The 23,719-nt window shown below is 46.3% G+C and overlaps 1 protein-coding gene across 1 annotated transcript; it reads right to left on the reverse strand.

Annotated features, from left to right (window-relative positions):
• Positions 1 to 3,474: 3,474 nt before the first annotated feature.
• Positions 3,475 to 20,789, reverse strand: LOC129329043 (zinc finger protein 345-like). The gene is made up of 6 exons (XM_054978439.1): positions 20,743 to 20,789; positions 19,076 to 19,154; positions 18,501 to 18,627; positions 17,927 to 18,019; positions 6,619 to 6,768; positions 3,475 to 5,576 (listed from the first exon to the last, which is right to left on the reverse strand). The coding sequence occupies exons 2-6, from the start codon at positions 19,088 to 19,090 to the stop codon at positions 3,766 to 3,768; spliced, it is 2,196 nt and encodes a 731-aa protein (XP_054834414.1). The 5' UTR covers positions 19,091 to 19,154; positions 20,743 to 20,789; the 3' UTR covers positions 3,475 to 3,765.
• Between the last annotated feature and the right edge of the window lie 2,930 nt (positions 20,790 to 23,719).

The following is a 23,719-nucleotide window of genomic DNA, read 5'->3' on the forward strand; positions in this document are numbered from 1 at the left end:
GAAGTCACCCATAATTACAAGGTTCTGATGTCTGGATACTCTGCCAATCTGTTCAAAGAGGGCAGCATCCGTTTCTTCTCGCTGGTCGGGTGGTCTGTAGCCTCCCAACCAGAAGTCATGTTCTGGCAAGTGGACATGTTTCCCCCTTTGGCCTGTGGTGTAGAGAAAAATGCTTAACTGTTATTTTTTTTTATTACGCTTTTCTCAAGTAGAATGGTTCCTTAAAACTTTGGCCCAGAGGTGCTGTTTTCCTAAGACATTCTTCAGCCCAGAAACTCCCCCCCCCTTTTCTGCTGCTAGCCGCTTCTCTTGAGAATGGAGCGGTCTCTTGTTGCTTCCCGAACGTGCAGACCTTGGAGATTAGACAAGACACTGAGAGCACGAGAGCCTCCACGGCCAGGCAGTATGCCAATTAACATTCTTGCCTAACGAGACTAATTGCACCTGCAAGACAGGACGTGGGTATCAAGGACTGCAGCCTTGCTCCGAGCTCGTTCTTGCACGTGGTCACTTTTGACTATGAGATCACTTTCTCGCTAGCTGATTGGAGAATGGGCCCTCCCCGCTCAGGTGGCGAGAATGGTATAAAAACCCATTATCCATTATGGAGACTTCAGACCTGTGTGGGTTATAGTGACTACCATTGAAACTCGCTCAGAGTCTCAAAATCTGGCTCTGTCTGGGGATGGCTGTTCCCGGACCCATCCTTTTTGCTGTGCTGTGAAGCCTAGCTGTTTTGCCTCTTGGCCAGAGATTTTGCCTTTTGCTTTCATGACAACTTTTGAGATTTAACTTCTGCTTTGATATTGGTATTATTAGCTAGAGCTAATAAGCTATAGTGTTTATTGTTTTAATCCTCACATTCTGTCTCGTGCATTTTGATGTGACCTTGCACCTTAATAAATAATTACGTTATACTTTGTGTGTGGGTGTGTGACTTTAGGGTCTCAAAATTCAAGGTACTTTTGCCGAACCCATTTTTGCAAATTCTCGTGAACCACCTACCTCATAACTATATTTGGCTGTGAACTCTGCCTGCAACAATACTCTTGCAGGGTAGACTTTGCTACATCTAGCACCCTTATAGGCTTGGAGAGGTGTCCCTCCCCTCCTAAAGCTTTGGGACCCCTGAGGGACTGGTGGCAGAATTTGAGGGCATTGGAGGGGCTTTCCTTCTCTTGCCAGTTTGATAATTTTGTTTAGCCCGGCTGATAGAGCTTTGCTGGCTCTTCCCCTTAGCTGGGTCGAGGCACCGGGGGCCTGTAGCCGTGACATATGGACCACAGCTTGGCTCCTTCGTCGACATCCTTGCAATCTGTCCTGGACTGTCTGATTCTATTAAAAAAACAAGGACTCTCCAGCTCCTCCGTGAAGGTCCATCCGGTGGCCATTTCAGCCTGTCGTGAGGGAGTGAAGGGGAAGTCCCTCTTCTCTCAACCTGAATGCAAATCCTTCCTTAAAGGGTTAGCTAACGTTGACCCTCCAGTGTCCAAACCCTAACATTAACTTTGGTTCTAACAACTCTCATGCATAAACCTTTCAAGCCTCTCGCTATTTGTCCTCTCAAACGTCTATCAGTCAAAACAGCCTTTTTAGTGGCTACAGTATCAGCTAGGAGGGTGAGTGAGAATTGCGAGCCCTGAGGTACGATCCACCTTTCCCCAGAATGTTTGCAGACAAGATGGTTCTCCATCAACGTCTCCAGTTTCTACCCAAAATATTCTCTGCTTTTCATCCCAACCAGGACATTACCCTGCCTCTGTTTTCCCTTCACCCTCCACAGAGGCTGACAGGTTCCTGCACACACTGGACGTCCAACGCGTGCTGTGTTTCTGCCTGAACAGGACTATTGCCTTTAGAAAGGACCCAGACTTATTTGTCTCCTTCAGAGGATCCAAGCAAGGGCAGAAGGTGACTGCTCAGACCATCTTCAACTGGGTGGTGTGTCTCATCAAAGAGTGCTATAAGCACGCCAAGCAGCCTTGCCCTCTGGATGTCAGGGCGCACACTGCAAGAGCCCAGTCTACCTCATCAGCATTGAATTTGGGCATTCCACTCGTGGATTTATGTGAAGTGGCCACCTGGTTGACACCGTCCACCTTTATTAAACATTATTTAATTCACGTATCTCCAGGAGGGACGCTGCACCAGGATCCCTAGCCAAACTGGCCTGGGGGAAATTGCTTCCTGACCCCAAAGTGGCGATCAGCCTTACCCTTGGCTTGTAAGAAGGGGCCACAAGAACTGGGCACTGATGCAACCTCTCCAGCCCTCCCTCGCATGATCTGCCCAGGTTCACAGAATCAGCATTGCTGATTTATAGTCCTTAGAAAGATAATACAAGTCTGGGAGAGAGAGTGGATTGTTATAAAGAGATGGGGGGATATATTATTAAAACGTACAGAAAGTAAGATTTCTGAGAATTCAGGATCCCATCTGTTGGCAGACGACATTATAGCAGTTAGAAAAACTTGAAGCATAGCTTTAGCAAGATCATATAAATACTTGTAACTTAAAATATATCTTCGTCATGCTTTTACATAGCTCTAAATTCTATACATACTTGCTAAGACATAACAGCCTTATGTTAATCTAGTATTACTAATGAATAGATTATTAAAAGTAGGTGAATTTCAAGAGGGATAAATGACTGTGGAAAAGGTCAGTGGTGTCCTTGGAGTATGCTCATGTGAAAAGCATTTCCTTCCACAAATATGGTTGCAACACGAGGACCCTCCAACTGGCAAACGACCACTGAGTGATCATGCAGCCCAGACAAAGGGAGAAATTTGGAATTTGATTGGTCCACAAGAGAGGTGGATTCTTAATTCAGGGGATAAATGAGACACAACTGCTTATGCACTTCACCGGGAGAAACAAACGCTTATGGGATTACCCCTTTTCCCTTATCTGTTCCCTCTAGGTACCGTCTCCCATCGAAGAACCATCAGCCCAGTTGGCGGACCTTCCGTTCTCATCCTTTGAATTTCACCCCCTATTGGAGTCGGTAAGAAGTATTTGCTGGTTTCCGTTACCTAGTTCTATGTGCAACGTACGTACCCTTTTTACCTACGTTGCACATAGAACTAGGTAACTGAAACCAGGACTGTCTGTACTAAGGAAAATACTTTGTACTGAACAAGATCAGGGAAGAATTTCTCATGTGAATGCCAAAGGTAGGCCTAACATGGATGTATCTTAATGGATAAATCTCTATGAAATACACATCTTGTAGTGTTCAGTGTCTTTTCCTAGACAGCTGGTTCCTTGTGCAAGGCAAAGAGAACACCTTTCTAAGTACCAGTTCAGCCTAGATAAGATATAGAGTCGTGCCACATAAATCTTCCTAATGCAGATGAGGGCATTTCTGTTCAGGAATTAGCACTGGCGTTTTAATCCTTGTGGAGGAAATATTAAGCTGTTTTCTGATATTATTTATCGTATGTTTTTTTACTATTTTATAGTATTGCTTTCCAGTTTTCAGGGTCCGTTTGGTTTAATTGCAACATTTTTCCACATCCCAAGCATTGCTACGGTTTCTCTCCCATGTGAAGTCTTTGATGAGAAGCAGGGCTTCCATGCCGACTGAAGGTTTTTCCATACTCCTAGTATGGATATAATTTCTCCCTTGTGTGAATGTTTGACGGAAAGTAAGGTTTGAATAATAACCATTTCTCATATTCTATGCCTTTATATAGTTTGATGGATGCTTTGATGGGAAGTAAGGTTTCCTCTCCGACTCAAGCTTTTGCCGCACTCTAGGAATTAGTACTGTTTCTTTCCTGCGTGGATTCTTTCATGAAGAGTAAGTTTTCTACTCTCAGTTACCCTTTTCTCACACTTCTGGTATTTGTTTGGATTCTCCTCTGGGTGAATTCTTTGATGGGAATTAAGTTGTCTCCTCTGAATGAAGCTTTTTCCACACTCCAGGCATTTGTATGGTTTCTCCCTTGTGTGAATTCTTTGATGGACAGTAAGTTTTCCACTTTCCTGGAAGCTCTTTCCACACTCCAGGCATTTATATGGTTTCTTCCCTGTGTGAATTCTTTGATGAGTAGAAAGGCTTCCACTGTGACTGAAGTTTTTCCCGCACTCCAGACATTTGTATGGTTTCTTCCCTGAGTGAATTTTTTGATGGCAAGTAAGGTGTCCACTCAGACTGAAACTTTTCCCACACTCCAGGCATTTATATGGTTTCTCTCCTGTGTGAATACTTTGATGGACAGCAAGATATCGACCCTGACTGAAGCTCTTTCCACACTCCAGGCATTTATATGGTTTCTCTCCTGTGTGAATACTTTGATGGACAGCAAGATATCGACCCTGACTGAAGCTCTTTCCACACTCCAGGCATTTATATGGTTTCTCCCTTGTGTGAGTTTTTTTATGGCTATACAAACTTGCATTGAAAGTGAAGCTCTTTCCACACTCCAGGCATTTATAAGGTTTCTCCCCTGTGTGAATTCTTTGATGAACTGCAAGGGTTCCACTGTCTCTGAAGCTCTTTCCACACTCAGGGCACTCACATGCTTTCTCCCCTGTGTGAATTATTTGATGAGAATTAAGGTGTGCACCCTGACTGAAGCTTTTCCCACACTCCAGGCATTTATACGGCTTCTCTCCTGTGTGAGTTTTTTGATGGCTACGAAAATTTGCATTGTAACTGAAGCTCTTCCCACACTCCAGGCATTTATATGGTTTCTCCCCTGTGTGAATTTTTTGATGGCTATGAAGACCTGCATTAAAAGTGAAGCTCTTTCCACACTCCTGACATTTGTATGGCTTCTTCTGTGTGTGAATTCTTTGATGAACACCAAGATACCCACTGTTCCTGAAGCTCTTTCCACACTCCAGGCATTTATAAGGTTTCTCCCCTGTGTGAATTCTTTGATGGGAATTTAGGTGTGCATTCTGACTGAAGCTTTTCCCACACTCTACACATTTGTATGGTTTCTCTCCTGTGTGAATACTTTGATGGACAGCAAGATATCGACCCTGACTGAAGCTCTTTCCACACTCCAGGCATTTATATGGTTTCTCTCCTGTGTGAATACTTTGATGGACAGCAAGATATCGACCCTGATTGAAGCTCTTTCCACACTCCAGGCATTTATATGGTTTCTCCCCTGTGTGAGTTTTTTTATGGCTATACAAACTTGCATTGAAAGTGAAGCTCTTTCCACACTCCAGGCATTTGTAAGGTTTCTCCACTGTGTGAATTCTTTGATGGGAATTAAGCTTGTCTGTCTGGTCAAAGACTTTCCCACACTCCTGCCCTTTAAATACTTTTGTTCTGGTATCCGTGTTCCAATAAATGTCAACGTTTGATTTTTTTGGAAAATTTTCCTCATTTGCTGTACTCTCAGTCCAATTGCCTCCTTTGCATATTTTTTGAAGTACTGGAACTTCATGAGAAATATCACCTTGTAAAAGACCGGAACTATTCCTTGGTGGATGTTTTCCCTCTTTCTTCCTTGGTGCATTATGATATTCTGTGTTCTCTTTCTGTGGCAGACAGGTACCTTCTTTTTCGGTTACTGCAGGTTTTCTTTTGTTTGCTGCCTCCCAGTCACCTCCTGCAGAAAGAGAGAGAGAAAGCTGGCATGATCACAAAATAGAAAAATGCAGCCTAAATCTTAGTGAAAGCACTAAATTGCTGTGGAGGATGCAAGAATTCAAAAGCTTGGTGTCCATAAACACTATGATAACCCACCAAGCGTGTCAAAGAGACAGTTTCTCTGCCCTTCTGACTTTGGGGGCATTTATCAGTGATTCAGCACAGTGGGAAATAATTTTATATTATGGATTTGAAATACAGTACCCAAGAATAAAGGTTAACCCCCTCGCCAGGATTATGGAGAAGTGCTTTAATATACAGTTCAAAGATTGAGAAAAATTGAAGAGGACAGGTAGGGGGATTATAAATTGTGTGCTGCTGTAGTATTGCACAGCATGTTGAACACTGGCTGCAGCTGGGCTTTCTGGCCCCATGGAAGGGTGACCTGTGACAGAATTTCCCCCACCAGAGCTGGAATGACGCATCCTCCCGTTCTCAAAATGGCACCTCACCATTTGGGGCATCTGTTCTTCAGGAACAATAAGGGAGTTTGGTCCCTCCCCACCCCAAGGCTTCAGCTCCAGCAAGCCCCTCCCTCTTCCTATGGGAAGAAAAGTGAGGGGGGATTAAGGGTCAGGTTTATATTCAAAGAGAGAATCCAGCTTCAAACGTGGAAGTTCACTCTCCATTCACCTCAGATTGCTCCACTAGCAGTGTTCCAATGAATAGCAACGTCCGTTTTGTAATGAAAATTTTCCTCATTTGCAGTGCTCAGTCCAGTTGCCTCCTTTCAGTAATAATAATAACTGTGCTTATATACCGCTCTTCTAGACAGATTAGTGCCTCACCCAGTTCCTCACCCAGAGCAGTGAACAAGTTAGTGTTATTATTATCCCCACAATACAGCTGGGGAGCTGGGGCTGAGAGGAGTGGCTGACCCAAGGCCACCTAGTCAGCTCATGGCAGTAGTGGGATTCGAACCAGTATGGTGCAGATTCACAGCTGAACCACTTAACCACTGGGCTACAGCAGAAGTACTGGAACTTCATGAGAGATATCACCTTGTAAAAGACCGGAACTATTCCTTCGTGGGTATTTTCCCTCTTCCTTCCTTGGAGCATTACGATTTTCAGTGTTCTCTTTCCGCTGCATATCTTCTTTTTTGGTTACTGCAGGTTCTTTTGCTTTACTTGCTGACTCCCAGTCACCTCCTGCAGAAAGAGAGAGAAACCAGGCATGATCACAATAATGAAAAATGCAACCTAAACCTTAGGGAAAGCACTAAGCACAGGAAAGAAGGGCAGCTGTCAATCTTGCATCACCACTACAGGGAGGAGCACTCCCTGCTCCCCAAAGAGCCCCCTGTTCCCCCAGAGCCCTTCCTGCATCCAAGGCCAACGTGGCCACCCTCCCAACTGGCCTGACAGTTTCTCTCTCCCCCATGCTCTGCAGCCCTCCCCCTTCTGCACACGGTTTTAGATACTAAATCAGCACAGGAAGAGAAGACTCCTGGCTACCGTATAAAAATCAAGGGGAGAGCCAGGATTTCCTCTGCAAGATGCTGGATTTTATCGTGGTATGTTCTACTTTGGGGGACTCCTTGTGTGCCAGGGATCACTTATGCCAGCGTTCAGAACCAATTCCATTAGGGTTCCCCACCACTGTGCCCAAGGGAGGAAAGGTGCCCACCAGCTCCTTTCCTGGCACCTGCCCAGAGTTCATCAATATTGGGTGGGTCCATTCCACAGCAGGGCTTCATCATGACCATGCAATTTTTAAAAGTTCTTTGTGCAACAGGCACTTCACAAGCACTCGTGCTGAATGACTAGGTAAACTGCTGTTCATGTCTGCCATTCACTCCTGTACCCCCCTCCACCATGGAGTGGAGAGAAAATCCATTTCCAACCCTGCGTGAGCCAGCCAGGATACACTGACTGGCCAACATGCCTACACACCTCCAGTCACCATCCCAAACACACCAAACAATCCATCGTCTACAGCCGAGCTCTGCGTTACGTCCACGTCTGCTCCAATCCCTCTGACAGAGATTCTCGCCTGCAGAATCTACAACAGTATTCATATCCAAGTTTTATTTGGAAATCTGAATATACCCGGTGTTATTGGCTGTCAGGAAAATTTTTCAGGGGCTGGAGGGGGCATTTTTCAAGCAAAGAGTACTAAAATTGCAGGGATCGTAATCCTGCCTGTCCACTGAATGCTCTCCAAATTTGAAATGAATTGGACCACAGGGCCCTATTCTGTAGGCCTCTGAACCAGGTGCCCCCGGCCGCTCTCCATTGTTTCACGGCAGGAAAATCCACGGCTTTCTCCAAGACACAGGAAGCCTTAGCCAACACACAACAGCAACCAGCGAAGCCTCCGAAGGCAAGCTGAACCCACAAAGCCCAGCAGAACCAACGCCAAACAGGAGAATCCCACCAGAATGATCAAACCAGAGAATCTCATCACAGCCACCTGGGCTCCGAGAAGGAGCAGGAAAGAGAGGTGCTGGAGCAGTGAGTCTTTTCCTGTCGCCTTCCTTCCTAACGGCTGGGGGGGGGAATTTGCTGAGGTTATTGCGTGGGAGGACAGTGTTTTGGGGGGGGGTGAGTGTGTAGAGCCTGCTGCAAAGGGGTGCCAGTTGGTTCTGCCAACCTTTCACAAGAAGTCTTCTCAGGCAGCTTGGCAGGGGAATTATCAGGGAAGTACCATAAAACCTGAACTACCTCTGAAATAGATTGCAGCAGCATGGCGGGTGAGAGAGCTGAGGCAGTGACATGTACGGTCTGTGGCATGTTTGTGTTCTTGCCTGAGTTTAGCAGCAACTACAATTGCAGCTGGTAGCCCTACCGGAGGAGAAGATACAGGGACACGAGGCCCGCTTGTCCACACTCAATTTAACAAGGGAAGGTGAAGAGTACATGCACAGAACGCATGAAGCACTTTTCAGAGTGCAACAGGAGGAGGAGGGAAAGGCATCTCAGGATTTAGAAGAGGAAAAGGGTATCTCAGGATTTGGAGGAGGAGAAAAGGCTATCTCAGGATTTGGAGGAGCACCCAATGCAAGAGGCGGGCACATGGAAGAAAGTAACCCACGGGAGCAGGATAATCAGGTGACACTCTGAACCTCTGATGCTCAGCAATCGGTTCCAGGATCTCCACACAGATGTTGATTCTGGGCCCCTGGATCAAGAGTGACTCCCCCAGACTCCTCGAATCCTGAAAGAAATTTCTCAGGCGCCAGAGGATGAGAGGACTCGAGCTTCCATTCCCGAATATAGCAAAAGGTGTGTGCTGGTAATCGGGGACTCCCTACTGAGAGGGATAGAGGCAGATGTTCAAGCTGGATTCAGAAAAGGAAGAGGCACCAGAGATCACATTGCAAATTTACGATGGCTAATGGAACATACCAAGGAATTTCAGAAGAAAATCAGCCTGTGTTTTATAGTTTACACTAAAGCCTTTGACTGTGTGAATCATGAAAAAGCTAAAGAAAGTCTTAAAAGAAATGGGGGTGCCACAACATCTGATTGTTTTGGTGTGCAACCTGTACTCTGGACAAGAGGCTACGGTCAGGACAGAGTATGGGGAAACAGAATGGTTTCCAATTGGCAAGGGTATCAGACGAGGATACATAGACAAGGAGAGCCAGTCTGGTGTAGTGGTTAAGAGCATGAGACTCTAATCTAGAGAACAGGGTTTCATTCCCCACTCCTCCACTTGAAGCCAGCTGGGTGACCTTGGGGCAGTCACAGCTTCTAGAAGCTCTCTCAGCCCCACTCACCTCAGAGGGTGTTTGTTGTGGTGATAATAATAATATACTTTGTAAACCCCTCTGAGTGGGCATTAAAGTTGTCCTGAAGGGCGATATATAAATTATATATTATTATAGTTGTTGTTGTTATTATTTACATTACACGCAATACAATCAATAACAAATAAAGATCACATGTTATTTGATGTATTGTCGAAGGCTTTCACGGCCGGAGAACGATGGTTGTTGGGGGTTTTCCGGGCTGTCTTGCCGTGGTCTTGGCATTGTAGTTCCTGACGTTTCGCCAGCAGCTGTGGCTGGCATCTTCAGAGGTGTAGCACCAAAAGACAGAGATCTCTCAGTGTCACAGTGTGGAAAAGATGTAGGTCATTTGTATCTACTCAGGAGGGGTGGGGTTGAGCTGAGTCATTCTGTAAGAGTTTCCCAGGGTGTGGAATGCTAATGGCGGGAGGCTTCACTGTATCCTGAGGCGGTTCTTTTGCATATGGATTGGTGCTTGATGTGCTAATCTTCTCTGCAGGGCTATTGTCGGGTGTGGAGTGTTTTGTTGGCCTGGTGTTTTTCAGAACTGGAGCCCATGCTCTGTTCATTCTTAAGGTTTCTTCTTTCCTGTTGAAGTTTTGCTTATGCTTGTGAATTTCAATGGCTTCCCTGTGCAGTCTGACAAAGTAGTTGGAAGTGTTGTCCAGTATTTTGGTGTCCTGGAATAAGATACTGTGCCCTGTTTGAGTTAGGCTATGTTCAGCCACTGCTGATTTTTCAGGCTGTCCAAGTCTGCAGTGTCTTTCATGTTCTTTTATTCTTGTCTGGATGCTACGCTTTGTGGTCCCGATGTAAACTTGTCCACAGCTGCAGGGTATACGGTATACTCCTGCAGAGGTGAGGGGATCTCTGCTGTCTTTTGCTGATCGTAGCATCTGTTGTATTTTTCGGGTGGGTCTGAATACTGCTTGAAGGTTATGCTTTTTCATAAGCTTTCCCATCTGATCAGTAATTCCTTTGATATATGGCAAAAACACTTTTCCTGTGGGAGACTGTTTTTCTTTGGTTGTTTGATTCATCCTGGGTTTGATTGCTCTTCGGATTTCATTTCTGGAGTAGCCATTTGCCTGAAGTGCGTGGTTTAGATGATTAATTTCCTCATTGAGAAAGCGCGGCTCACATATCCGTCTTGCACGATCCACTAATGTTTTCATTATGCCTCTTTTCTGTCGGGGGTGGTGATTGGAGTTTTTGTGTAAGTACCGATCAGTGTGAGTTGGTTTCCTGTAGACCTTGTGACCTAACTGAAAGTTTGCTTTGTGGATGACCTTTGATCAAACCCAGGATGAATCAAACAACCAAAGAAAAACAGTCTCCCACAGGAAAAGTGTTTTTGCCATATATCAAAGGAATTACTGATCAGATGGGAAAGCTTATGAAAAAGCATAACCTTCAAGCAGTATTCAGACCCACCCGAAAAATACAACAGATGCTACGATCAGCAAAAGACAGCAGAGATCCCCTCACCTCTGCAGGAGTATACTGTATACCCTGCAGCTGTGGACAAGTTTACATCGGGACCACAAAGCGTAGCATCCAGACAAGAATAAAAGAACATGAAAGACACTGCAGACTTGGACAGCCTGAAAAATCAGCAGTGGCTGAACATAGCCTAACTCAAACAGGGCACAGTATCTTATTCCAGGACACCAAAATACTGGACAACACTTCCAACTACTTTGTCAGACTGCACAGGGAAGCCATTGAAATTCACAAGCATAAGCAAAACTTCAACAGGAAAGAAGAAACCTTAAGAATGAACAAAGCATGGGCTCCAGTTCTGAAAAACACCAGGCCAACAAAACACTCCACACCCGACAATAGCCCTGCAGAGAAGATTAGCACATCAAGCACCAATCCATATGCAAAAGAACCGCCTCAGGATACAGTGAAGCCTCCCGCCATTAGCATTCCACACCCTGGGAAACTCTTACAGAATGACTCAGCTCAACCCCACCCCTCCTGAGTAGATACAAATGACCTACATCTTTTCCACACTGTGACACTGAGAGATCTCTGTCTTTTGGTGCTACACCTCTGAAGATGCCAGCCACAGCTGCTGGCGAAACGTCAGGAACTACAATGCCAAGACCACGGCAAGACAGCCCGGAAAACCCCCAACAACCATCGTTCTCCGGCCGTGAAAGCCTTCGACAATACATCGAACACCTCTACGGGGAGGAAACATTCCAACAGACCCGAAGATTGGAAACACTTCGGAACAAGAAAGCACATCTACTCTGTTCTTTGACCTTTCTTCTACGCTGCAGGGACACAAGAACCATTCCATCCTTTCTCACAACTAAAAGAATCTTCAAAACCACACAGGCGAACCGCATTTATGACCATCTAGAACAGGCCCTCTTACGTGAGAGAATCCACACTACCCGCAGAGAACTTGCTGCCACAGACAAGGAGCTATTTTGCTTGCATATCAACACCAGCCATAAAATGAGAAGTCAGGATTGGGACAAGGTCGATAATCTCACCTACAGGAAGATGGAACAAGTGTTTACCAACCACACATCCAGACAGAAGCAGAAGTTTAACAAACTACAGGAAAAAAGACAGACAAGCCCAATGCTCGACAATGCACGCATTGTCATCAATCTGACAGACCGTCAACTCTCACCAGAAGAAACCTCCATCTTGGCAAAGGGAGGAAACTTTGCAGTCACCCCCACCAGAATTCCTGTGGAAGACATCATTGCAAATGTAGAAGCTGCCATCCGTCATCTACCTGAAGAGGAAGCTGAGGAAATAAGAGGAGAGACAGCCAGGATTCTACGAAAGGCAAAGCTTCCCACCAGCAATATAACACGCAAGGAGAGAAATGCCATCAAGACCCTCAATGCAGATCCAGACATCATCATTCTACCAGCTGATAAAGGCAATGCTACAGTGATCATGAAAACGGAGGAATACAAAAAGAAGATTAAGGAACTCCTGGACCCCTCCACCTACAAAAAACTAAAACGAGATCCCACTTGCAAAATCACCAGGCTAACAAATGTGCTGATCAAGAATTCCTCACTACATCCCGACACGCACAGCAAACTATGCAAGACAGAAGCACAGCCACCTAGACTATATGGACTCCCCAAAATACATAAAGATTCAGTCCCACTCCGACCCATTGTGAGTGCCATTGGTTCACCGACATATGAATTAGCTAGACATCTGGCAGATCTCCTGCAGGACCACATCGGGAAAACCTCGTCTTACATCAAAGATTCAGCAGATTTCATCAACAAAATCAGTTCTCTGAAACTCAATCCACAAGACATACTTGTCAGTTTTGATGTTGTATCCCTGTTTACCAAGGTTCCAGTAAAAGACACTATTGCACTGATTAATCAGATTTTCCCAGAGGATGTAACAGCCTCATTCCATCATTGTCTGACAACCAGTTACTTCCAATGGGACAACGAATTCTATGAACAGATGGATGGGGTGGCCATGGGGAGCCCACTCAGCCCAGTTATAGCAAACTTCTACATGGAACATTTTGAAAAAACAGCTCTAGAATCAGCACCCCACAAACCCAGTGTATAGTTCCGGTTTGTGGATGATACATTCATCATTTGGAGCCATGGGGAGGAAGAATTGATGGAGTTTTTGAATCATCTCAACAACATCCACCTGAACATACAATTCACAATGGAGAAAGAAAGTGAGGGAAAACTCTCATTCCTGGATACCTTGGTCATCCACAAAGCAAACTTTCAGTTAGGTCACAAGGTCTACAGGAAACCAACTCACACTGATCGGTACTTACACAAAAACTCCAATCACCACCCCCGACAGAAAAGAGGCATAATGAAAACATTAGTGGATCGTGCAAGACGGATATGTGAGCCGCGCTTTCTCAATGAGGAAATTAATCATCTAAACCACGCACTTCAGGCAAATGGCTACTCCAGAAATGAAATCCGAAGAGCAATCAAACCCAGGATGAATCAAACAACCAAAGAAAAACAGTCTCCCACAGGAAAAGTGTTTTTGCCATATATCAAAGGAATTACTGATCAGATGGGAAAGCTTATGAAAAAGCATAACCTTCAAGCAGTATTCAGACCCACCCGAAAAATACAACAGATGCTACGATCAGCAAAAGACAGCAGAGATCCCCTCACCTCTGCAGGAGTATACCGTATACCCTGCAGCTGTGGACAAGTTTACATCGGGACCACAAAGCGTAGCATCCAGACAAGAATAAAAGAACATGAAAGACACTGCAGACTTGGACAGCCTGAAAAATCAGCAGTGGCTGAACATAGCCTAACTCAAACAGGGCACAGTATCTTATTCCAGGACACCAAAATACTGGACAACACTTCCAACTACTTTGTCAGACTGCACAGGGAAGCCATTGAAATTCACAAGCATAAGCAAAACTTCAACAGGAAAGAAGAAACCTTAAGAATGAACAGAGCATGGGCTCCAGTTCTGAAAAACACCAGGCCAACAAAACACTCCACACCCGACAATAGCCCTGCAGAGAAGATTAGCACATCAAGCACCAATCCATATGCAAAAGAACCGCCTCAGGATACAGTGAAGCCTCCCGCCATTAGCATTCCACACCCTGGGAAACTCTTACAGAATGACTCAGCTCAACCCCACCCCTCCTGAGTAGATACAAATGACCTACATCTTTTCCACACTGTGACACTGAGAGATCTCTGTCTTTTGGTGCTACACCTCTGAAGATGCCAGCCACAGCTGCTGGCGAAACGTCAGGAACTACAATGCCAAGACCACGGCAAGACAGCCCGGAAAACCCCCAACAACCATCGTTCTCCGGCCGTGAAAGCCTTCGACAATACATCGAACACCTCTACGGGGAGGAAACATTCCAACAGACCCGAAGATTGGAAACACTTCGGAACAAGAAAGCACATCTACTCTGTTCTTTGACCTTTCTTCTACGCTGCAGGGACACAAGAACCATTCCATCCTTTCTCACAACTAAAAGAATCTTCAAAACCACACAGGCGAACCGCATTTATGACCGTCTAGAACAGGCCCTCTTACGTGAGAGAATCCACACTACCCGCAGAGAACTTGCTGCCACAGACAAGGAGCTATTTTGCTTGCATATCAACACCAGCCATAAAATGAGAAGTCAGGATTGGGACAAGGTCGATAATCTCACCTACAGGAAGATGGAACAAGTGTTTACCAACCACACATCCAGACAGAAGCAGAAGTTTAACAAACTACAGGAAAAAAGACAGACAAGCCCAATGCTCGACAATGCACGCATTGTCATCAATCTGACAGACCGTCAACTCTCACCAGAAGAAACCTCCATCTTGGCAAAGGGAGGAAACTTTGCAGTCACCCCCACCAGAATTCCTGTGGAAGACATCATTGCAAATGTAGAAGCTGCCATCCGTCATCTACCTGAAGAGGAAGCTGAGGAAATAAGAGGAGAGACAGCCAGGATTCTACGAAAGGCAAAGCTTCCCACCAGCAATATAACACGCAAGGAGAGAAATGCCATCAAGACCCTCAATGCAGATCCAGACATCATCATTCTACCAGCTGATAAAGGCAATGCTACAGTGATCATGAAAACGGAGGAATACAAAAAGAAGATTAAGGAACTCCTGGACCCCTCCACCTACAAAAAACTAAAACGAGATCCCACTTGCAAAATCACCAGGCTAACAAATGCGCTGATCAAGAATTCCTCACTACATCCCGACACGCACAGCAAACTATGCAAGACAGAAGCACAGCCACCTAGACTATATGGACTCCCCAAAATACATAAAGATTCAGTCCCACTCCGACCCATTGTGAGTGCCATTGGTTCACCGACATATGAATTAGCTAGACATCTGGCAGATCTCCTGCAGGACCACATCGGGAAAACCTCGTCTTACATCAAAGATTCAGCAGATTTCATCAACAAAATCAGTTCTCTGAAACTCAATCCACAAGACATACTTGTCAGTTTTGATGTTGTATCCCTGTTTACTAAGGTTCCAGTAAAAGACACTATTGCACTTATTAATCAGATTTTCCCAGAGGATATAACAGCCTTATTCCACCATTGTCTGACAACCAGTTACTTCCAATGGGACAACGAATTCTATGAACAGATGGATGGGGTGGCCATGGGGAGCCCACTCAGCCCAGTTATAGCAAACTTCTACATGGAACATTTTGAAAAAACAGCTCTAGAATCAGCACCCCACAAACCCAGTGTATGGTTCCGGTTTGTGGATGATACATTCATCATTTGGAGCCATGGGGAGGAAGAATTGATGGAGTTTTTGAATCATCTCAACAACATCCACCTGAACATACAATTCACAATGGAGAAAGAAAGTGAGGGAAAACTCTCATTCCTGGATACCTTGGTCATCCACAAAGCAAACTTTCAGTTAGGTCACAAGGTCTACAGGAAACCAACTCACACTGATCGGTACTTACACAAAAACTCCAATCACCACCCCCGACAGAAAAGAGGCATAATGAAAACATTAGTGGATCGTGCAAGACGGATATGTGAGCCGCGCTTTCTCAATGAGGAAATTAATCATCTAAACCACGCACTTCAGGCAAATGGCTACTCCAGAAATGAAATCCGAAGAGCAATCAAACCCAGGATGAATCAAACAACCAAAGAAAAACAGTCTCCCACAGGAAAAGTGTTTTTGCCATATATCAAAGGAATTACTGATCAGATGGGAAAGCTTATGAAAAAGCATAACCTTCAAGCAGTATTCAGACCCACCCGAAAAATACAACAGATGCTACGATCAGCAAAAGACAGCAGAGATCCCCTCACCTCTGCAGGAGTATACCGTATACCCTGCAGCTGTGGACAAGTTTACATCGGGACCACAAAGCGTAGCATCCAGACAAGAATAAAAGAACATGAAAGACACTGCAGACTTGGACAGCCTGAAAAATCAGCAGTGGCTGAACATAGCCTAACTCAAACAGGGCACAGTATCTTATTCCAGGACACCAAAATACTGGACAACACTTCCAACTACTTTGTCAGACTGCACAGGGAAGCCATTGAAATTCACAAGCATAAGCAAAACTTCAACAGGAAAGAAGAAACCTTAAGAATGAACAGAGCATGGGCTCCAGTTCTGAAAAACACCAGGCCAACAAAACACTCCACACCCGACAATAGCCCTGCAGAGAAGATTAGCACATCAAGCACCAATCCATATGCAAAAGAACCGCCTCAGGATACAGTGAAGCCTCCCGCCATTAGCATTCCACACCCTGGGAAACTCTTACAGAATGACTCAGCTCAACCCCACCCCTCCTGAGTAGATACAAATGACCTACATCTTTTCCACACTGTGACACTGAGAGATCTCTGTCTTTTGGTGCTACACCTCTGAAGATGCCAGCCACAGCTGCTGGCGAAACGTCAGGAACTACAATGCCAAGACCACGGCAAGACAGCCCGGAAAACCCCCAACAACCATCACATGTTATTGATTGGCCTTGCTGAGCTGATACAAGTTTCCGCCAGAGACCTAAATATCAGCCAGGTATCGGGGCAATATGGACTCGGTTCCAAGTAATGCTGCCTTTTGCAGTTCCGTAGGTGTTACGTCAGAAAGCTGCAGTTTTTCCATATGAGTTGCAAAAAAATTTAAAATAATTCCCAGGGCCCTGATGACAATGGGGACTACTGTTGCATTCTTCTTCCATCATCATCATCATCATTATCTGGAAAAGTTAATAATGGTAGGAAAAGTGGAAGGCAGTAGGAAAAGAGGAAGACGTGAAACGAGAGGGCCTGACTCAATAAAAGAAGCCACATCCTCTAGTTTGTACAATGTGAGCAGGTCTGTTAATGAGAGGATGTTTGGGAGGTCTTTCCTTCCTCGGATCGCCATAGGATAGAGGCGACTGATCGGCACATAACACACACACACTCTAAGTTGCCACTGGACTCAAACCCTGCTGAATTATTCAGGAGGCCTGTTTATGCAAGTAGGAGGGCTGGACTGTACCAAAATGGTTCAGAGGAACGATTTGGTAAAGGATAGGGACTGTAGACTACACCACTTAGTACTGACTGTTGCTGTACCCGATTGAATTCTTTACTGGATGTCCCGGCCCAACTTGATACTGACAATGCTGTATAATCCATCTTGAGTTTCAGTGTCAAAGGCAGACTATGAATAATGTAAATAAAATTTTTAACCTCATATTGTGTAATCCGCCTTGAGTCTCAGTGAGAAAGGTGGACCATAAATGATATACATACATACATGCAAAACTCCAGGCTTAGAAATTCCTGGTGACTGAAGGGGTGGAGCAGAAGTGGGGAGTGGAAGGACTTCAGCATGGATTACTAGCCTAGGCAGCGGCTGAGCTCACAGCCCCTAAAGTTAGAATGTGCAATACGCCACCCTTGCGCTTCAAGATCTACAGCCTTCAAAACTCATCAACGTTCTTTTGAGAAGAAGCAACTGGGAGGATAAAGAGCGCTGCGGAAATCGAGCTTCCCTTGGGAGGAAGCGCAGGCAACACACAGACACACGACACATCTAAGCAACTACCTGTAAATCCCTCCTCTTCATCAGAAAATGGGAGAAACAGCCCTTCCTCTTCCTCCAGCCAGGATATGAGGTCAGGTTTGGCAATCGGGGGTCCTGTTTATCAGAAATAATACAGAATTATGACTCTTCAGTGTGCACATAAATCCAGCAATTCCAAGCCAGCTTGGCTGTCCCTCTGGAAATACACAAGAGGCAAGTAAGAGGGGTGGGGCGGAGTGCAGCACGGGGCGAATAATCCTCCATCTGGCATCGGCAGTTCTGTGCCCACTCCCTGCCCACCTGAGACTGAAATGCCAGAGAGCCCCGCAGAGCTCCTTCCACAGCGCAGGGAGGCAAAGCCCAGAGAGGAGGGGAGCCCCTGCTGGGACCATCCCACCCACCAGGCCAAGCGTCCCTTGGCACCTCTTCTCAGGCACTCCAGGGACACACCCAGGGGCACCTCTCTGCAGGGAGGACCCAGAAGCCCTCCCACATCCGAGGAAGGAGCACGGAGGGGGGCAGAGATCAGCCACTGGGCCCAGGGAAGACTGCCTGGCCGTGCCCTTAAGACAGCCCAGGAGAGAAGCGTCCTCACCCAAGGAGGCCACGTTCCCAAAGTTCTCCAGCATGACTTCCTTGTACAGGGCTCTCTGGGCCGGGCGCAGCAGGCTCCACTCCCCCTGGGTGAAACGCACAGCCACCTCTTCGAAGGACACCGGACTCTGGAAGGAGAAGGGGGAAGCATTTCTTTACATCACTGGAAAGGACAGTAGATTAATGTAGGAAGACTATCAGAAAGAGGAGGGGGGAAGAGCCCTGTGGGGACATTTGGCTCCCCCCTCCCAGACCTCTTGGGGTCCATCTTGAGGCCAAAGAGTCTGTCCTCACTGGCAGAGGGTGAGTAGTACCCCTTGTAGGGAAGGGGCCAGAGATGTCCGTATCACAGAGAAGCAGAAAGTTTTGTGTGGGACATTCATGGCCCAGTAACAGTCCCTGCTTGGGCTTCTCTGTTCCGGCAATCTTGGGCAGGGGGTGACCCTTCTCCTGCCTCCCCCTGGCATGAGCAGCACCAGAACCAGCGGAAAGGAGCCCAATCCTCAGAGACTGACCAGGAAGCACTCCTGCTCTCCACTGAATGGCTCCCCTCTGGGACCCCCCCCCCCTCCTTACCTGAGCTGGCTGCATGGCGGCTCTTTCCCCTTTACCACACGGAGCAGATGGCGGAGAAGGCCTTGAGGGTGTCTTCTCCCTGGTTACAGGAAACAGGCCAGGATTTCCAAACAGAAATGGGAGAAGGGGAGGGGGGCTCCTCTAACACCCCCCCCCCCCACCAAGCAGCAAAGGATGTTGTGTCCTATGGGAGGCTCAAGTGGAAGGAGTGCGGCGAGAGTCCTGCTGGGGCCATCTTGAAATAAGACGAGGGGCAGGAGGGGGCTCCTCTCACTCCCCCCCCCTTCTCACACTCCTCCTGCTGTTCCCCTCCCTTGACCCCCTCCCTGGCTAACCCCCAAAGAACGGCAAGCTGATCCTTTTGCCTATTTGCTCCTCCATTTTGTCTCTTATTCTCTGGCTTTGCAGGCAGCTGGTGCAGGAGGGCAGGGAGGGAACGGGGGGGGGGGTCTCTTTCACCCCCTGCTCCCCCTCTCTTCTCTCTGCCTTGGGACTTGCATTGCAGCCCCTCCCTCTGCATATTCCCCCCTTTTGCCCCCCCAAAGCCCCTTTCAGCTCACCAGACCCCTCCCAGCCATTCCAGCAGCAGCCAGTGAAAGTCAGAGGGGCTTCTTTGCGGGAGGGGGAGGAAAGGGCTTCCCCACAACACTCCACCTCCCCCCATGCGCCTCTCTAGGATTTGGGGGTCTCTCTCTCCTTAGCCCTTGGAGGGGGTCTCAGCAGTTGCTCTGGTGCCAGGCCCTTTCCCACTCTCCGGGCACTGATACGTTCCCAAGCAGCCCTGCCCGAGGAGACGCCCCCCCCTCTCGAGGGGGACATCCGGGGAAATCCAAGGACTGAGGGACCCCCTGTTAGGACGTGTTCAGCTGCCAGCCAACCCAAAGGAAACAACGGCCAGGGGAGGGGGTGGCCGCCGCGGGCAGAGGGGCTGCGAAAGGGGCGCGGCAGCCTGGGCGGGAGGGAGGGAGGGAGGGGGCCACTCTGAGCAGGGCCGTCCCGAGGCAGCCCCCCCCCAAAAAAACAGGACTGGGGGAGGTCAGAGAAAGGCCGGGAAGCCCCAGGAAGGGCACGAAGCAAGGGAAAAAACCGAGACAAGGAGCCCACGTGGAAAAGGAACAGCTTAGCTATGGGGGGGGGGGATTTCCTCGGATGCCCCTCCTCCTGTTCCGGGTCAGGGTCCTATTTTGTCTGGGATTCCGCAGGGTCCACCGCCTGTCCCTGCCCCCTCTCCCCCCTCCCGCACCCGCACCATCTCCCCCCAGCCCCAAATCCCCTCCACCTTCCTTCTTACTCCTTCTACCTGTACCCATTCCCTCCTTCTCTCCCTCCCTCAAACCCTCCGCCTTTTCCTCCCTGCATCTACCCCATCCCTCCCCAAATTTTCTCACTCCCAGCCCCCACACCCCCCCGTGCTCAGCGCCTGTGGAACCTGCAGCCACTTGAGCCCCGTCCCGACTCCAAAGGCGCCGCCTGCGGGTCCCCCCTCGATCCCACTGCAGGGGCCTCCCGGCTCTGGGGGGCAGGAGGGGGCAGAGCGGGCCTTTGGGGAGGCAGGGGAGCTCTCCTCAGCCCCTGCTGCCCCATCCTTCCCCTCTGTTTTGGGTCTTGCACTGCAGCCCCCTCCCCATATGCCCCCTTCTCCCCCTCCAAAGCCCTTCTCTGCTCACCAGATTCCTCCAAGCCCTTCAAACAAAAGCCGGAGACAGAAAGGCCTCTTGGGGGGGGGGCAGGAAACGGCTTTTCCCATAGCCCCCTCCCCTCCATGCACCTCTCTAGGACTGCGCGTTTCTCACTTTAACCCTTGGGAAGCATGCACAAGCTGGGATGCCCAAGATGTTGGGGACAGGAAATGGACATGTTTGGGGGGCGTTTTTGTTTATCTATCTGTACGCTGTAAACATGACAGTTGCTGGCTTTTCCGTTTTCGTGTGTGCCTCTTGTAACATGATCAAAAAGAGTCCAGTAGCACCTTTAAGACTAACCAATTTTATTGTAGCATAAGCTTTCTAGAATCAAGTTCTCTTCGTCAGATGCCTGATACAAACCCCAGTTTGTATCAGGCATCTGACGAAGAGAACTTGATTCTCGAAAGCTCATGCTACAATAAAATTGGTTAGTCTTTTTTTTTTTTTAAGAATTTTTATTGGATTAGAAACATATAATAACAATTATAATCACATTCTTTAATTTTTTCTAATTCTAACCCCCTCCCTTTCCCCCCCCCCTTTTTATTGACTTCCAACAGTTTTCCAACCCCCTATCCACTTTCGCTCTACTCCTTCATATTTATTTTATTTGTTTATTATAATATACTTTCAGATTCTTCTAAGCACTATTTCCACTTCCTTTCACATATAAATTGTCATATAAATTGTCATATAAATAAAATCCTCTTAATCTATCTTCTTCATTAAAACTACTAATAATATTCATTTTGATAACCTGTGTTTTATCTTACTCCTTCTATTCTCTTCAATATGGGACAAACAATTTGCCCCCCTTTATACATCTATTCCAATACTTCTATACACATACTTATTATACACACTTATTGTCATTTGCTTAGGCTTCTGTTCTATATGTTGTTCTTTATCTATACATATACCATAAGTCTAACAATTAGACCTATCTTTGAATTTACGTATGTATGTATATATTCACTCTATGTTATACGGTTATCTTTCCAAAAAATATAGATTAGTTAATTTCTATCCCATTAATTCACATAGTATCAACGCTATTGCTACTTAATATAATACTTAAAAATCATATAAAGTTGCTTAGAATTTTTCCATTAACTCTCCACCCCCTCGGTATAGTCACTTCTCTCCTCTTGTGTACCTCAATAATTTTCAAACTGCCACAGTTCTCCTCCCACCTCCCATTTTTTCACCAAATATTGTTTCAGCTTTCCCCAGTCCGTGTTAAACTGCCCTGGATCAAGGTCTCTCAGTTTTCTTGTCATTTTGTCCATCTCCGCCATGTACAGCAATTTGTAAATCCAGTCCTCAGTAGTTGGCACTTCTTGTACTTTCCACTTCTGCGCATACAAAAGTCTGGCTGCTGCCGTCATATAGAATATCAATGTCCTATGTTGTGCTGGGATGTCTTCCATTCCCAAGTTCAGTAGCAGGAGTTCTGGGTTCTTGTTAACTTGAAATTGTAAAATCTCACTCATTACTCTTATTATTTCCCCCCAGTACTGCCTAGCTACCTCGCAAGTCCACCACATATGATACATTGATCCCTCATGTTTTTTACATTTCCAGCATTTATTAGACATATTCGAGTTCCCTAGCGCAATCTTCTTTGGCGTCAGATACCAACGGTAAATCATTTTGTAAATATTCTCTTTAATATTGGTACATGTCGTGATTTTCAATGTATGTTTCCACAAGTATTCCCACGCCTCCATTGTTATTTCTTTGTTAAAGTTTATAACCCACTTCACCATTTGCACTTTGACTGTCTCATCTTCAGTATACCATTTTAACAACACTTTGTAGACCTTAGAAATTTCCTTTTGGTCTTCTTGTAAAATTACTTTCTCTAATTCTGAGTCTTCCATCCTTATCCCTCCCTTCGCACAGTCTGAGTAATAAAGATCTCTAACTTGTCTATATTGAAACCAGTCGTAGTTTGGAGACATCTCTTGTTGCGTTCTTATTCTTATTTTAAAGGATTCTATTTGAGTTATCTCCTTATACGTTAAACACTGTTGTTCATTATCGACCGTTCTTGGATCTATTACTTCATATGGAACCACCCAGGAGGGAATTCCTTCTTGTAGGTATTCTTTGTACTTCTTCCAAATTGTGAAGAGGCTTCTCCGAATATAGTGATGCAGGAACATAGAATCTGCTTTTACTTTATCATACCATAGGTATGCATGCCATCCAAATAATTTTTTGTATCCCTCTAAGGCCAGCAGTTTGCGATTTTTCAATGTGATCCAATCCTTCAACCATACCAGACAGATTGCATCATAATAAAGTCTCAAGTTGGGCAGTTGCATTCCCCCTCTTTCTTTTGCATCCTGTAACACTTTCATTTTCACTCGAGGCTTCCTGCCTGCCCACACAAACTCTGATATTTTCCTCTGCCATTTATCAAATTGCTTGGAGTCCCTAATGATTGGTATCGCCTGTAACAGAAACATAACTCTTGGTAACAATAAAATTGGTTAGTCTTAAAGGTGCTACTGGACTCTTTAATTTTGCTACTACAGACTAACACGGCTAACTCCTCTGGATCTTTGATCTTGTAACTTGTCTGTTTCTTTTAATTAAACTATTTCTTTGCGGGGAGGTGGCCCCAAAGAGACGCTTCACTAAGGAGACTTCACTGCCATGCGCTCTCTGTGGCCTTCAGTTCCACCTGCCGCTTTAGGGATGCTCTTACTGGGTACTTCTGTGTTGTTTAGCATGTCAGTCTTGTGCTCTCTTGCAGCATTTCTTCTACTCTGCATTGGACTTTTGCTGGTGTTATGTCTTTGCAAATTCGCATTTATACACCCTATGGCATTGTTTATCGAAATGTCCTTGGTATTGACTGTGCTAATCTCACACTATGTAATCCCCCTTGAGTCTCAGTGCGAAAAGGTGGGTTATAAGTGACATAAGCAAACAGAATCCCTCTTCCCCT

Source organism: Eublepharis macularius, chromosome 4 (genome assembly GCF_028583425.1).
Source record: "Eublepharis macularius isolate TG4126 chromosome 4, MPM_Emac_v1.0, whole genome shotgun sequence".
NCBI lineage: Eukaryota > Metazoa > Chordata > Lepidosauria > Squamata > Eublepharidae > Eublepharis > Eublepharis macularius.

What these genes read in the sequence shown, in the direction of transcription:
- LOC129329043 (XM_054978439.1), bottom strand. An exon ending in TGAAGAGGAGGGATTTACAG is followed by an intron (nt 6,769 to 17,926) that starts GTAGTTGCTTAG and finishes CTCTTTCTGCAG; the next exon opens with GAGGTGACTGGGAGTCAGCA. An exon ending in TAGTTCCGGTCTTTTACAAG is followed by an intron (nt 5,577 to 6,618) that starts GTGATATCTCTC and finishes CTCTTTCTGCAG; the next exon opens with GAGGTGACTGGGAGGCAGCA.